This window comes from Candida margitis, assembly GCF_024628925.1.
Source record: "Candida margitis strain CBS 14175 chromosome Unknown scaffold9, whole genome shotgun sequence".
In the NCBI taxonomy this organism is placed as follows: Eukaryota; Fungi; Ascomycota; class Pichiomycetes; order Serinales; family Debaryomycetaceae; genus Lodderomyces; species Lodderomyces margitis.
This window is the reverse complement of record NW_026261766.1, coordinates 37,662-52,994: the sequence shown is the minus strand read 5'-3', so window position 1 is coordinate 52,994 and position 15,333 is coordinate 37,662. Positions and strand designations below refer to the sequence as shown.

The window sequence follows — 15,333 nt, the reverse complement described above, 5'->3', positions numbered from 1 at the left end:
CGCGACCAAACATTTTCCCACCTAAAAATTTGATCCCCACGCCGCAGTTGAATCTCCGGGGCCGATTTAGGTGCGACAACCAAACATTTGTTATTTTTTTTTTTGTTTTTCAGTCTTCTCTTTATTTAGCTCGTAATTTGTAAGTTTTAGAACTTTCTGGAATATTTTTTTCCTTCTCGCACGCACCTTTTTTTTTACTCAAAATACCCAAAAATATAAAGGAAATAAATTTTCAACTTTTCCATAAACTTTCTTGTCCATCTCACACAAACCAATCCCCATAGAGCCAAACACACCCATTCCCCATGTTGAAAGCTAACAATAGACAATTACATCAAGCTACAAAGACCTTTGTACGTCATGCTTCTTACAACCAGTTGCAATTTGGAATAGAAGGAAGAGCTGCCTTGTTAAAGGGAGTCAATACTTTGGCTGATGCTGTTTCAGTCACTTTGGGACCAAAAGGTAGAAACGTCTTGATTGAACAACAATTTGGTGCCCCTAAAATCACCAAGGATGGTGTTACAGTTGCCAAATCTATCACTTTGCAAGACAAGTTTGAAAACTTGGGAGCCAAGTTGTTGCAAGAAGTTGCCTCCAAGACTAACGAAAGCGCTGGTGATGGTACTACTTCCGCCACTGTGTTGGGTAGATCAATCTTTACCGAGTCAGTTAGAAATGTTGCAGCTGGATGCAACCCAATGGATTTGAGAAGAGGCTCACAAGCCGCTGTTGACGCAGTTGTTGAATTCTTACAAAAGAACAAGAAAGAAATCACCACTGCTGAGGAGATTGCTCAAGTTGCTACCATTTCTGCCAATGGTGATAAAGCTATTGGTGACTTGATTGCATCAGCAATGGAAAAAGTTGGTAAAGAAGGTGTCATTACCATCAAGGAAGGTAAAACTTTGGAAGACGAATTAGAAGTAACTGAAGGTATGAAATTCGACCGTGGTTACATTTCACCATATTTTGTTACCAACACCAAAACCGGAAAGGTTGAATTTGAAAACCCATTGGTTTTGTTGTCAGAAAAGAAACTCTCCAGCATCCAAGATATTTTACCATCTTTGGAAGTTTCCAATCAAACTAGAAGACCATTGTTGATCATTGCTGAAGATATAGATGGAGAAGCTTTAGCTGCTTGTATTTTGAACAAGTTGAGAGGTCAAGTTCAAGTATGTGCTGTTAAAGCCCCTGGTTTTGGTGATAACAGGAAAAACACTTTGGGTGATATTGCCATCCTCACTGGTGGTACAGTTTTCACTGAAGAATTGGACATCAAACCAGAAAATGCAACCATTGACTTGCTTGGTAAAGCTGGTTCTATCACTGTTACTAAAGAAGATTCCGTTGTTCTCAATGGTGAAGGAGCTAAGGAAAACATTGAGCAAAGGGTTGAGCAAATCAAATCTGTCATTGATGATGCTCAAACCACTGAATATGAAAAGGAGAAGTTGCAAGAACGTTTGGCCAAATTGTCTGGTGGTGTAGCTGTCATCAGAGTTGGTGGTTCTTCTGAAGTTGAAGTTGGTGAGAAGAAAGATAGATATGACGATGCTCTCAACGCCACCAGAGCAGCTGTTGAAGAAGGTATTTTACCAGGTGGTGGTACTGCATTAATCAAGGCAGTTCCAGTCTTGGAAGACTTAAAGTCAAAGAGTGATATTTTTGACCAAAAATTGGGTATTCAAATTATTCAAAGAGCAATTACACAACCATGTAAGCAGATAATGGACAACAGCGGGGTCCAATCCGAAGTCATTGTTTCTAAAGTTGAAGAGAACCCTGATTTCACCTGGGGTTACAATGCTGCCAGTAACGAGTACGGTAACTTGATTCAACAAGGTATCATTGATCCATTTAGAGTTGTCAAGAGTGGGTTGACTGATGCAGTTGGTGTTGCATCTCTCTTGGCTACCACTGAGTGTGTTATTGCTACCGCTGGAAAAGACGAGCCAGCTGCTCCACAAGGTCCACCAATGTTTTAAATAGTGTATGTAAAAGCAATTCCTGTCTATAGTATTATACATATAACGATTTTGAAGAGCGGTAAAAGCTTACAATTTGAAACGAAGAACCTTTCTAGTTATTTTCACGTTACTACTATAAAACATTCCTACCTATTATGTATCATTCTCTTAATCATGTTTGAATTATCGTAATCTTCTTCAGTATAGCTTTTATAATCAGGATTTAAAGTGCCACCGATACCGTTGGCTCCGCTGATAGCCAGTATTACGGATGCTGGTGCTCCTACGGGGAGACCATCAACACCAATAGTAACACCACCACTTTCCTCCAATCTTTTTGCTTCATCCATCAAAGGTCTGATACACATCCATCCCGTTTCTGTTCTGAAATGTCGAGCTAAAGCATCACTCCTTGCAAACTTCTTGCCACATCCCCATTTTGTCACACCATCTTTCAAATATCCTTCACAACTAAAGTTTTTAGCTCCCTTGTGAAGAAGTTCATGTCTTTTCCTGTCATGTGAGCGACAAAATCTTTTGCTACAGTGAGCACAAGCATATGGTTTTTCATCAGAATGCGAACGCAAGTGTGATTTTAAATTGTAAGGCTTGAGAAAGACTTTATCACATGAAGGACATGGATAAGATTCTTCCTCAGCTGTGGGGTTTTGTATAGTAGATGATAATTTGCTTTTGTCGTTTCTCCTTCTTCTTTTGCGTTTCAAGGAGGGCGATATTGTGTACGATACCAATGAGGAGTAGTCAATATTAGACTCGGATATGGGAGCTGATAATGTATGTGACTGTTGCTGTTGTTGTTGCTGAGGTTGGTATGTACTTGACAAAGGGTAGTTGTAATGGGATGATGAGGCCGATGAAACTGTTGATGGTGCTACTGATGACAATGAAATGCTTTTATCAGGTAATGAAACTGGGCTTAAAGGAAAACGTTGCTGCTGTTGCTGCTGAGCTGTTGAGTATTTCCCATTGCTACTTGATCCTGTGGCATAATTGGGAAGAGGGATGTAAGGTTGGCCAGTTGTATACTCCTGTTGACCAAAGTACAGAAAGTTGACATTAGCAGCTGGCATTGAACTCTGTGAGTAAGTCATATCTTGTTGAGCCTGTGACAGAGGTGTTGCTTGTGCTTGTAGAACATTTATTGATGGGAGCTGGTGCTGAGGTTGGTATTGTGCCTTTATGTGATGTTGTGGTTGTAGATAGTTATTTGATTGCGGTTGATGGTATGGTTGCAAGTATGGTCTGTGTTCAGGAATGAAACTGTAATTAGCAGCAGCTTGATATGAGGCAGCATCTGTTCCATTCAAGTTGTTGGGGCTGTAAGCATATCCATTTCTGAAGCCAGCATCCTGTGGATATTGCAAGTTCATCGTAGTGGGGGGTAACTGTACGTTATCAACGCCATTTGTGTGTTCGAAAATGGCCATCTTTGTAAGTTGGTCAGGGTTGAATGAGATGCAGGACTTTTGAGATAATATTGGGGAGTTAAATGTTATAGTGAAACCACAACGGTACTAGTTCAGTGAGTGAGCGGTAATTATACTATATGTATGAAAGTAGGGGGGATACTTCTTCCTAAATGCCGGTGATTGACAAGAAAAATATTTGAAATTAAATATACCAGACGGGGAATGAGGTTATATTTATAAACAAACAAAGTTTGTTCTTAGTTTAGTGAAGTAGCGTATGACGTTTAGCTATACTTTGGAAACAATAGAGAGTTTATAGAATAAGGTGTGGGCTGTTTGTTGGCGAGTACAATTGTTTTTTTTCTAATATGAAACGGGGAATCGGAGGTGTGTTATTCCGGCGATTAAAAAAAAAAGAAAATAAATTAATTCAATGTACTGATAGATTTTTGTGATATTGAACACAAATTATTTTGGTGTGGAAATGTAATGGTAGTGTGCATGTGATCAGAAAAGGTTAGTTACAAAAAGAAACAGCACACAGCAATTAGAAAATAAAAAAACAAAAAAGAGGAGTTTGACTAAAACTTTTCCAAAACAAAGCAAAATAAAATAAAACAAGCCAATAGTATGTGTTATATGCATTATGAGCTAATACGACGAACAATACCCACAAACTCAACTCAACAATACTGATCCAATAGTTGTAGAGAAATGACAGTACAAAAACAGAAGAATGGCTAACTATCTCTTACTTATTTACTTACTTCTTTCGAATATTCCACAAGTAATACGTAAACAAAGGACAAAAAAATAGAAGATCGCCAAGAAAAAAAAAAAAAGAAACATCTTCACAGTTTCATTAGTACGATACTCCCCGTACGCATTTGCAAGTAGCTTTGACAACACTTTCGGTGATTGAAGCCAAAGCCACCATGTCTAGATTTGCAACAAAATATGTCGCAAGCAAGGCTTGTACTGCCTTGAGAGGAGTATTCAAATAGGTCCCCAGCAAAGGGATATACCAATGCTTATGCTTGGCATAGCCCCCTCATTTAACCGTTCCTTATTGCATAATCAAAATTTCGAAGTAGGGGTTTACCAAAACAGTAAAGTAAAGTAAATTAATGTCTGATTTGTCCAAATTGTTTACTATCTTCGCATTCGTGTAATTTCACTATCAATGTATGAGGGAAGGTAAAACCCTTCACGACCGATTTTCCACACGTTTACGAGAATTCACGTTAAAAAGTTAATTTCATCATAACTGTGTTGTTGCACAAAATACACAAAGATTTTTGGTAACATTACTAGGTTTCTTTTAATCCTTATATTTAATTCTGCCCAATTAAACACACGATCTGTTTCGTAAACCTGCCTTTGTCAGTAGTCAAGACACAACTCCTTTCAAGACCTACAGCAACAGCAAACAAGGGAATAATTGATTGCACATTATAACTATTGTTTAGAAATTTTAGTCATATTAATATTCAACTAATTTTGTTCTCTAATTGTGGTGTAATTAATTTTTAGTATCCTGCATATACCACTCAACGAAAAAAAATTACTTGAATAGGGTGCATTGTTTTTTTGAACACCGAATTTCTTGGCAAAAGGGCTTAGAACAAGCTAAACGTAATGGAAAGCCTCCCTCATTCTCATGTTCAAACCCCATTTCAAACACCGAGAAGAAGCCTTGCTGGAAAACAAGGCTGAGTTAAGTGGCAGTGAGAGTCCTTATTTCTTTTCAGTCATTTAACCTTTTTGAGATTCGCAAAGGATTCGCAAAGGGTATAGTATATGTTATTACGAAATCATACTTAGCGCATCACCCTTATCTTTAAAAAATTGAATTTTGAATTTCTTTTAATTGTGCTATTTTTTTTTTAATTCAATTTCAGCTTTGTCTCCTTTTTAATTTACGATTATTTTGTTCATTTTGTTTAGTTTTGCATTTGAAGTATCGGAAATAAGATGTAGATGGGGGGATCTTCTCCGATCTCTAAAAGTTTTCAGCACTCACTAATGCAACAGTAGCAATAGTAACTGCAATTATAGCAACATCTCCCAGTGCATAACTGCATCCACCACCTATCCTATGAACTCACTAGACTCAAATAGCCAAGCAGAATATAAAATGTAATCCATGTTGGAAATGTTAAACCCGTTCATATTTTAAACAAAGGTAGCCGGATCGAGAGTGCACAAAACTCATGTTATGATTGTGTTTGTGATACTGTTCGGATCGAGGCTTCAAAATAGTTCTAGACAAAAGATTTTGAAAAAGGGCCTTCGTTTCAGGGCCGTTCTCGCTTATGTGTTTTCATATTCAATTGTAAAGCAGGCTGAAATTAGGCACCTAATCAGCCATCATCAACGAGGCTGTGCAATGAAACATGCAGTGGACCAATACGGCACTTGTAGTTTTAGAGACAAAAAATGAGAAGCAAGTTTTTATTACCCAACTGGGAATTGTAATTCATATTATTGCGAGCCGGATCGAACTCTTGACTTTTTTTATGATACACGCGGACCGCAGCTATTTTCCATGAGCTATTGTAGGACTTATACTTACACGAGACAATAATGACATCATAGTATAACCTTAATTGATCGGCAATGTATTGTTCAGTATCAATCACCGCCAAACTAAGGCTTTGTTTGCCACTATCCACTTAGAGCTTTTGTTGTTTATAAGCGATTGATAGACAGATGACAGAAGTTGCCAAGAAGACACACATGTGTCAATAAGCTGGCTTAGCGCCGCTTTTAAATTTCCGCGATGTAATTACTATCCAGTTGACTATGAGCTGCTCTCTGCTTTTAGCTGATTCGTACGAATTGTCAACTATTGTGACGACCAAACACATTGATACATTCGTGTGACACAATGCGGACTTACGTTTTGATAATGGAAAGAGGTTCTACGTAATGCTTCTTATTACTTCCGATAATCCCCTTATGAACTCTTCTATACTTCCAATAATTTCATCCAGTCGAAAACAAGAGTCAATTCTGGATTTTATTTCACTCTTCAAAACTTGTTTCCGTTATCTTATTTTTATTTTTGACCTGAGGGTTATCGCTATTAATTTTACGAGCTAAAAATAGAATACTTTGAGTGGACTTTCTTGTGTCAAAAATAAGCCATTGTGCAAAGAGATAACGAGAAATCAGGTGCGACATTCGGTATCACCCTCTTTCTTGAAAACAGAGTATTTAGGGGGGAGGGATTAAAGAAACCCTCTTTGTTGCAAAGTAATACCTACGTGGTTTCAAAACATTGGCTTTTATGAACTGTTTTTTGAGTCGTGTGGATCCCTGTGTCTGTTGTAATTGTTGTTTGCTTCATTATAAGCCAAACTTAGAATTGTGACCTGCTAATCCGAATAGAAGCTTCACCACAGCTCGAATAGCTTCTTGTAAAGACTAGGAAGGGCAACTGCGGAAACTGGTCAAAATAGCCGAAAGTAAGTTACAAAATTGAGGGGCCATTGAATGAAGAGGATAGACAGTTGTATAAGTCAATACTTTTAGGTTTTACTTTCAATTGTTTCAAATTTGAACTGTAAACTTGAACGTTTAGTACCTTTTACTTTGACATTTTTCACGACAAGACGGCATCCATCATTTCACTCCTTACCATTTCTGTTTCCAGATACTACTAGTCTACCTAGCCATTATACACAGTCATAGCCAGCACTATACTCTACACCATTGTATGCTACTTTATATAGTTGGTTTCTACGTATAGGTTAAAAGGAATGGCAGTTAATACAAATAATTTTTTTTCTTTATTTTTATTTTTTGCAGTCATTGTCAGGTCCAAATCGAGTAATTATTTTTGCAACAGTTTTGTTTCTGAAATTATTTTCTCCATACTTTATTCATTCTCCAAAGATTCAATAAATGGCTCAGCTCAACTTCAAACATGTGTTTCTGACCCCCTTGACTCATCTTTTCCCTCCAAATAAACTTCTCTCTTATATGATTGGACGTTTCAGAAAATGACCGTTTTTAGAAATTTGACTTGCTCTTAGATGCAAAATCTTCTCATTAAATCACAGCTAATCTAAAACATGAGATAATTTTCAACACGACATATAAACTGGCCCTGCAGCTCGTATCAATTTAGCATCGTTTCTTGTTTCTCTCTCCATATCATTTCCACTTCCAAACATGGATCAAGTTGCAACTAGACTAAACTCAGGCGATGTCATTATCACAATCACCATTCCCGGTGAGGAAGATGGAACCTACGAAGTCCCATTCTACGTTCTTGACGAATACCACTTGTCAAGGATGGAAAACGCAATTATACTTGGAGTCACTATTGGTGCTTGTTCTATATTATTGGTCATGTTGGTCGGTATCCTATTCAAGAATTTCCAAAAATTGAAGAAATCGTTGCTTTTCAATTTGAATTTCGTAATCTTGTTGATGCTTATCTTGAGGTCTGCCTGCTATATCAACTACTTGATGAACAATTTGTCAAGCATCAGTTTTTTCTTTACCGGTATTTTTGCTGGCGAATCATTCATGAGTTCAGATGCTGCCAATGCTTTCAAGGTTATTTTAGTCACACTTATTGAAATGTCATTGACTTATCAAACCTATGTTATGTTCAAAATACCAACATTGAAAATTTGGGGGTTGGGAGCTTCATTTTTGGCTGGAGTATTAGGGTTGGCGACAATTGCTACTCAAATCTATACCACGGTTATGTCGCATGTAAACTTCATTAATGGAACTACCGGATCAGCTCCGCAAACAACATCGGCATGGATGGACATGCCAACAATCTTATTCTCCGTTAGTGTCAATGTAGTTTCATTGTTGTTGATATGCAAGTTGGGATTGGCAATTAGAACCAGAAGGTACTTAGGATTGAGGCAATTTGATACATTCCACATTCTATTGATCATGTCAACGCAAACAATGATTATCCCTTCAATCATTCTTTTCGTGCACTATTTTGACAAAAGCGACTCCCTGACTACCTTGGTCAATGTCTCACTTCTCTTGGTGGTTATCTCGTTACCTTTGAGCTCTTTATGGGCCCAAACTGCAAACAACATCAGACGTATAGATACGTCCCCAAGTATATCATTCCTCACAAAAGAAACGTCTAATGGAAACGAAACGTTGCATAGTGGTGTCAAAGTGTCAAAATACAACACGTCAACTTCGGTGCACACGTTGTCTGGTACTTTAAAAGACGATTCCTCATATATATTGGACAGATCGGCCCCTGAGCCTAAATTGGTTGATACAGGTTTACCCAAGGATTTGGAAAAATTCTTAAACAATGACTTCAATGAAGGTGATGATGGTATGATTGCAAGAGAAGTCACAACGTTGAAGACACAGCATAACGGTCAATAGGGTGTATAGGTTTCGAGTTTTATTTAGCGATTTTTCTTTTTTGTTTGAAATTATTATCTCTCTTGTTCATCTGTACATTTTATTTCCATCACACCAAAGCATATTACATTTGAAATGGTTGCCGAGCCTGTCCTGGCTACAATGCAGGTGCTAAACAGAGTTATCAGCGATACCAGTACCTTCATAAACAAACAGCAGGAGAAACTACAAAACTCAGATCTGTTGAATAAAATTTTTCATCACGAATCATCATTCGAACCGCCTCAGCAGCAACTTTCACATATCGAGTCCCTTTTCAATCGTATAACGAGTCACATCTACGACATAAAACTTGCATATTTGTCTGTGATAGGTCTAGGGATAGGTTATACTGCTTTCCAAATCAGAGATAGGTTTTACCCAGGGCATCAGCCACAACGAATCAATCGAAGGGTTCCCAAATTACCCAATGGCGCAAGAACCGATGCTGTTTTCATCGTGGGGTCATTCACTGACCATTTAACGAGAATCATAGCCTACGACTTGGAAAAGAGAGGGTTTACCGTGTTTTGTTCTATTTTGGACTCGACCGATGTAAAGTACATCGAATCAAATAAAGTCAGTGACCAGATTAGGTTTTTAGATTTCACTAGACAATCTGTTGAGAATGCAGTGGGAGAACTCCATGATATTTTGAAAACGCCGGTTGTGCCATTTGCCAATGCTGAACAACATCACTTCAAACTAAAGGCAATCCTTTTCGCTCCTAGTTGGCAATTCCCGTTGGGTCCAGTAGAAAACACAAGCATTAGTACATGGAAGAAATTGAATACTCGATTACAAGTGGTGATGGAAATGCTCACCTGTGGGTTGTTACAACTTTCACGAAACCAAAATTCCAAATTGTTTTTACTAAATTCAAGTATAAGTTCCTTGGACCTCCCGTACCATGCGCCTGAATCAATTTTCCAGAATGAATTGGGTCACTTGTTTACAATATTGGGACGCGAATTGCAGCAATACGGCATGTCTGTAACTCAAATCCGATTGGGCAATCTAAGAATCTCAAATCAAAAAGTCAATTCTAGCACTCGAATTGAAAGTTTGGTCAACACTGAGGTACGAGCTTGGACTTCAGAAATGAGAGATTTGTACGCAGCAGACTTTGCCAAAATCCAATTCAAAAGTAATGCGATTAGGGGAAGTGGTGGTAAAGGTACCCCAGTTAAACTGTTGTTTCATTTACTATTCGATTTAATCTATGCAGATAGGAACCCACCCACAGTCTACTGTGGGAAAGGAGCTAGGTTTTACCATTGGCTAGGGAGGATCTTGCCTACTTCTTGTTTGGGGTGGTATTTGAGATGGTGATTGCCTTGTGCAATACATACGATAAAGTTATCCAAATGACACGACCCTCTCTCTCTCTTTCTTTTCGCCATCGTAGAAAAGGGAAACAAAAAAAAATTTTTACTCTCAAATCTTTTTTCCTCTTCTTTTTCTTCTTTTTCTTCACGTCCATAAACTAAGAATTGTCATCAAAGCTTACAAAAGGACATGTTTACATGTCATATTCTTGTTACTACAAGTTTGCTTTGGGGAAAGTCTCCTGTCATTACAGCGGAAACGCAATAGAATATCACCAATTCTATTGAATGTTGTTCTTAGGCACTATCGAAAAGCCCGAATACAGGTTACATACAGCTGGAAGGGAGCAATTCCTCTCAGCACAATAAGTATGCCCCCTAAGTGGCGCCTCTAAATGAGGGACATGGAGGCAATGCGTCGCAAAGCGAGGATTGGCCGATGGATTACATCAAGCAGGTGTAAATCGTTAGTTCTAATTTACCTGGGCATTTGGATGTGGAAGTTGAACATTCCGGTCGGGCATGCCTATATTGGTTTCATTCGATCTGGTGGAGCAGTCGGTCGGTCTTTGGTTGGTCCTTGTTGTGGGGCAAGGTTCTGTTATCTGTGGCCCTGGTTATGGTACTAGCCAATCTTTAGCCTTCCTTATCGTGATAAGGTCTTGTCTGTATCCCCTTTATGGGGATTTCAGCTCTGGTACGTACCTCCTGCCCAAGAGCAGGCCATGTTTTCACTCCAAAGGAGTCAGCCTCACTGAACCGATTCTGCTGGATATTTTTTCGTTTGTTAACCATGGTGTGTTTAGGACTGGATATGTTTCACCATTCCGTGGATTCGAATGGCTCTTTTAAATGATGGACCGAGACATGTTTGAATAGTGAAACGAAACACGTAAAGCCTTTGAACGATGTTTAGAGATTCCCAGCTGGGTATCTAATTCCTGGCTGGATGATTACCCTTTTTAGGGTGGCCATTTTGACAATGGGACTTTGTGTCCTAGACGAAAGTCATGACGATTGATTGGATATTTCCGATTAACCCAATGGAGCTTACTCTTGCTTTATGGACGTCACCCAACAAACACCCCCTTTTTTTCAAACCTGTTATTTTGATAATTTTAGCACTGTCGAAGGTGCCAGGTTTTGTGGATGTTTTAGGTGACTGAAATATCTCAAAGAATGAAGCCTTTTCTGTTTTATTTTCTTCCGTACCCTAAGGTTTGAGAGACTATATTGGACAAGACAAGAAAATTGGTCTCTCTCTCTTGCTTTTTAACATGATGAAACATCCAAGCAAACATAGAGTCAAGCTCTGAGCAATACTTTAATCTTCATTGTCTGGAAAGATGGCAAGTTGATTAAAGGTGAAGAGATTTGCAATATTTCTGATACAAAGAAGAACAGCAAGAAGGGAAGAAGAAAAAATACAGGGTTTCAAACTTTGAGATGTTTCCATGATATTTTATCATGATATGTATACATATAAACATACATACATATAATATATATATATATTAACTAATTAATCAATAAACGAACTGAACAATGCATGACTTGAAAGAACCAGTTCCTACTCTACTTTCCAGTGGCTCGTTAAACTATTGCCGCCACCTGACGAACTCTCGTTGTTCAGCAACTCGGCAACATAAAGGATCAATGTTGTTCCCATATTGATCCAGTTCCAAAACTTCCATGGATGGACTACTATTCTAGTACCCGAGTTCCCATATAATGGCCATACTTGTAACTCAACCCCCAACTCACCAATATATGACAACATTAGATGGGTGTAGACTGTAATCACTAAGCATGGTGAATACGCATAGATGAGCCGTATAAATGCCGATGGTGGTTGATGATGTGGCGGCTTGAGGTGGAATGATTTTCTTGTTTTCAAGGGCACTCTTTCATTTGAATTTAGCGAAGATAGATGAGTGCTTGAAGTTTCACGTGAGCGTGGATGTAACGGTGTTGATGATGGATAGGATGCTGACTTGTACAAAGAAGGGATGATCTTGGTTGCTGCATAAAAAACACCAATTCGATAAACAAGGTTGAGTAATAGTGACAAGGGCAATTTCTGCGAAGCTTCAATTAAATATTCCCAAACTCCTTTCAATGAAAGAGGAAAAGTCTTTGTCAAAAATGGCACGAGTTCTGATATAGGATTCATAATCGATGGAGGAATCTTTGGTATTTCATTACGGACATTTTGAGTTGCCAGTGTTAACAAGTTTGCCAATGCTTCTGATGCGCCTTCGGATAACGTGGGGAACGTTTCATAAATGCATCGAACAATGTAAGCAAACAACAATGAGGACTCAATCATTGAGCCTTTGCCACTAACGATTCCAAATAAACATAACCCAAATGTCAATGTTAATAATGAGCCCAAGAGGGATGACTCCAATATGTCAATGGTGATGGGAAGAACATAAATTCTGTACAAACAATAAAAAGCACCGGTGTCAACCACGGCACTTCCTATCAATGATATAATCAACCACGAGTCAGACTTGTACAAGGTTAACCAGTTGACTGTTTGGCCAATTGCTTGAATCAACAACAATGAACAAAATCCTTCCAAGATGGTGATAATGGGTGTGGCATTGATTAAAAGAAACTTCCATATCAATACTGGATTAAACTTGGACTCAATTTTGGGTTCATTACTATAATAACTGAGGAAATAAGTCAATAAACTTGGAATAAGAAAATGTTGTCCATAGTATACAAGTGAAATCCATTTGAAATATCTTGTTCTTCGTGCTAGTAGTTGTATTGTGGTTAAAATAAAGTAAATGACAAGTAGGGTTAATGAAAATGCCAATCCACAATTGACCCCACCAACATCAAAAGCAAGTGGGATCGTAAGGATCACCCATACGAGGTATAATGTTGCAAATACTGCCCTTATGGATCTGTGTATAGTTTTGGATGGAAAGGAAGGCATTCAATAATTGATTTGATGATTCAAAGTTGGTGGCATTTACTGCGAGCCTTTTGCTGAAAGGGTGAGTCGGAGTGAAACGTTAAAAAAGGAGTAGTGGGTTTGTGTTGTGGAAAGTGGTAATGGCTGGTGTCTGGGTTGCGATGTACAATTGCAATGGAGTGGATGTGTGGGGTTGGTTATCTAGTGAATGATCAACTGATGATTGTGGTGGCTATTGTAGTCTGACACTTAAAACTTTTCTCTCTCTTTCTGAGGTACTCCTGTGGAATTTTTATTTTTTTTATTTTTTTTTTTTAATGAAACAAAAATTATTTTAATTTTAAATTTTTAAACTGTTTTTTTCTTCTTTAGTTTTTTATTTTTTATTCTTGTTCTCCTTTTGTTGCAAGTGTATGTATTATAAAAAATGTATTATAATTGTTATTGTCATTGTTATTGTAATTGTAATTGTGGTTGTATTGTTTTAACAGTCTTCCAACAACAGAGAGAGATAAAGAATATGCGTAATGGTAAATGTAGCAAGAGCTTACTACAAATACACATCGCTTTAAACACACGCTAAATAATACAAAACTCAGAATATATATGTGTGTGTTTTACACTACGTAACTAAACACTTTGCAGGCTACCCATGACCGTGCAAATTATTGCAATGTCTGATGGAAGTTCCAGTGGCGTATATGTAAAGAAGCTTGTAGCTGCAAAAGCAAAGACCCTTCAGAAGCAAAATCAGACTTTTCTTGGGTGCATCAATTGGTCATTCCACCCTGAATAACCTCAAAGTCAAAGATTGTTACAGTTGTAAACTAATATTGTCATTGTCTCATTACTCATTACTCGTCACGAGTGCCATATACAACAATTTATACAAACAGCGATTGCTTCGTGTTTAACGTCTCCTTCAACATGTTTCTTAATTCATCCTCTTCTAGTTGGTCTGTATGGGATATATTGAATGCATCTAGATATCGTATCACTTCAAACCTTTGTAACAAATCAACATCTGCAGTCTTATCTATTGGTGGCAACCCATACTCTTCCGGTACAGCGCCATTGGGGAATGTTACCGACGACGTCCTTGAATGGTTTTGCTTCTTCCTAGTTACAAGAAGTTTCTTTCGTATTGATGGTTCTGTTTTAACTTCATGGTCTACTGTAACCTCTGGTGATGTGGTTGCTAACGTTGCTAACTTTGGTTGTGTATCTTGAGGAGAGGTTTCCCTTTTCAATTTTAGACCAACTTTAGGAAGTATCAGATTCAACATTAAAATCAAATGAAAAGTAAATAAAAGTTGTTACACACCAAAAATAGAAAAAGTCAAAAGTTGTTGTATTTTATAAAGGTCTTTACAGAAAGAGATGAGTTCGATGTCCAATGAAGATCAAAAACATTGCGTTTTGAATGACACATTTAATTTGTTTTTCAGCCAGTCCCGCACAATTCGGGTTTAACTCCTTTTGTTGTTCGGGTGGAAGCTTATTATATATGGATCAATTTTTTTGGTTTCTGGAATAATAACGGCCGTAAGAGGAAGAGTTATTGTATTTTACACACTTTAAAAAAGAAGAAGAAAAAAAAAAAGAAAATAGAAGCTTTAATTGCTGCAAACTTTCTTATTTTCCTGGTCTAGATTCGCAAGAAAATAGCGGGAAGTGAGAAACGTCATAGGGAAATCTCTTCTTTTGATAACAGTTGAAAAGACTTTGAGGACTTGTGTTGATTATAACATGCTTAAGCGGCTGGTAACAGGTTCTTTGCATCAGTATTAAACAAACCTCCATCTTTCAGAAGATTGCGCTGCTTAACTATTCTGTCTAACACAATAAGAAACATCTTAGCAGTTCAGGCAGACGTTAGTTAACATTAGAGAGCAGGGTACTATGCTTGGCTAGTACAAGCGTAGCATTTATATATATATAATAGTTGAATGTATGTTTTTGGTGAAACAAGATTGAGACAGCTAAACGGCAGGGTGCCATGAAATTCCAAGTGCTTCATAAATGTTGCATTCCCCAATTACATCACAGACACAACGAAAATGACTAAATTTTAACTACCATTCAACTTATCTCTAGCTACCTCCCACTCCCTCTATTAGCTAGAGGTGTTTAAACTGTTTGCCACACAATTAATTGTCAGAGTCACTCATTGCAGTCCAATTAAATGACTCACGTGCAATTGCAACAAAAAATAAAAACTAAAAAGAAGCTTAATTTCATCAATACACAAAGCCAAAAACAATAAA

General features: G+C 37.8%; 6 protein-coding genes across 6 annotated transcripts; 3 read left to right on the top strand and 3 right to left on the bottom strand. All coding sequences in view use genetic code 12, as the record gives it.

The window, feature by feature from the left end:
• Nucleotides 1-305: 305 nt before the first annotated feature.
• On the top strand, nt 306-1,991 carry HSP60 (chaperone ATPase; the record flags this gene model as incomplete). Its single annotated transcript, XM_051813221.1, has 1 exon — nt 306-1,991. One exon carries the CDS (start codon nt 306-308, stop codon nt 1,989-1,991), a length of 1,686 nt encoding a protein of 561 aa, XP_051673032.1.
• A 128-nt stretch (nt 1,992-2,119) lies between these two features.
• Nucleotides 2,120-3,421, bottom strand: CRZ2 (Crz2p; the record flags this gene model as incomplete). The annotated part of the gene is made up of 1 exon (XM_051813219.1): nt 2,120-3,421. One exon carries the CDS (start codon nt 3,419-3,421, stop codon nt 2,120-2,122), a length of 1,302 nt encoding a protein of 433 aa, XP_051673031.1.
• Nucleotides 3,422-7,582: 4,161 nt separating this feature from the next.
• STE2 (alpha-factor pheromone receptor) lies at nt 7,583-8,788 on the top strand (the record flags this gene model as incomplete). Its single annotated transcript, XM_051813218.1, has 1 exon — nt 7,583-8,788. The coding sequence occupies one exon, from the start codon at nt 7,583-7,585 to the stop codon at nt 8,786-8,788; it is 1,206 nt and encodes a 401-aa protein (XP_051673030.1).
• A 114-nt stretch (nt 8,789-8,902) lies between these two features.
• Nucleotides 8,903-10,138, top strand: CANMA_001266 (uncharacterized protein; the record flags this gene model as incomplete). The annotated part of the gene is made up of 1 exon (XM_051813217.1): nt 8,903-10,138. One exon carries the CDS (start codon nt 8,903-8,905, stop codon nt 10,136-10,138), a length of 1,236 nt encoding a protein of 411 aa, XP_051673029.1.
• Nucleotides 10,139-11,704: 1,566 nt separating this feature from the next.
• CANMA_001265 (uncharacterized protein) lies at nt 11,705-13,087 on the bottom strand (the record flags this gene model as incomplete). Its single annotated transcript, XM_051813216.1, has 1 exon — nt 11,705-13,087. One exon carries the CDS (start codon nt 13,085-13,087, stop codon nt 11,705-11,707), a length of 1,383 nt encoding a protein of 460 aa, XP_051673028.1.
• Nucleotides 13,088-13,950: 863 nt separating this feature from the next.
• CANMA_001264 (uncharacterized protein) lies at nt 13,951-14,352 on the bottom strand (the record flags this gene model as incomplete). Its single annotated transcript, XM_051813215.1, has 1 exon — nt 13,951-14,352. The coding sequence occupies one exon, from the start codon at nt 14,350-14,352 to the stop codon at nt 13,951-13,953; it is 402 nt and encodes a 133-aa protein (XP_051673027.1).
• Nucleotides 14,353-15,333: the final 981 nt, after the last annotated feature.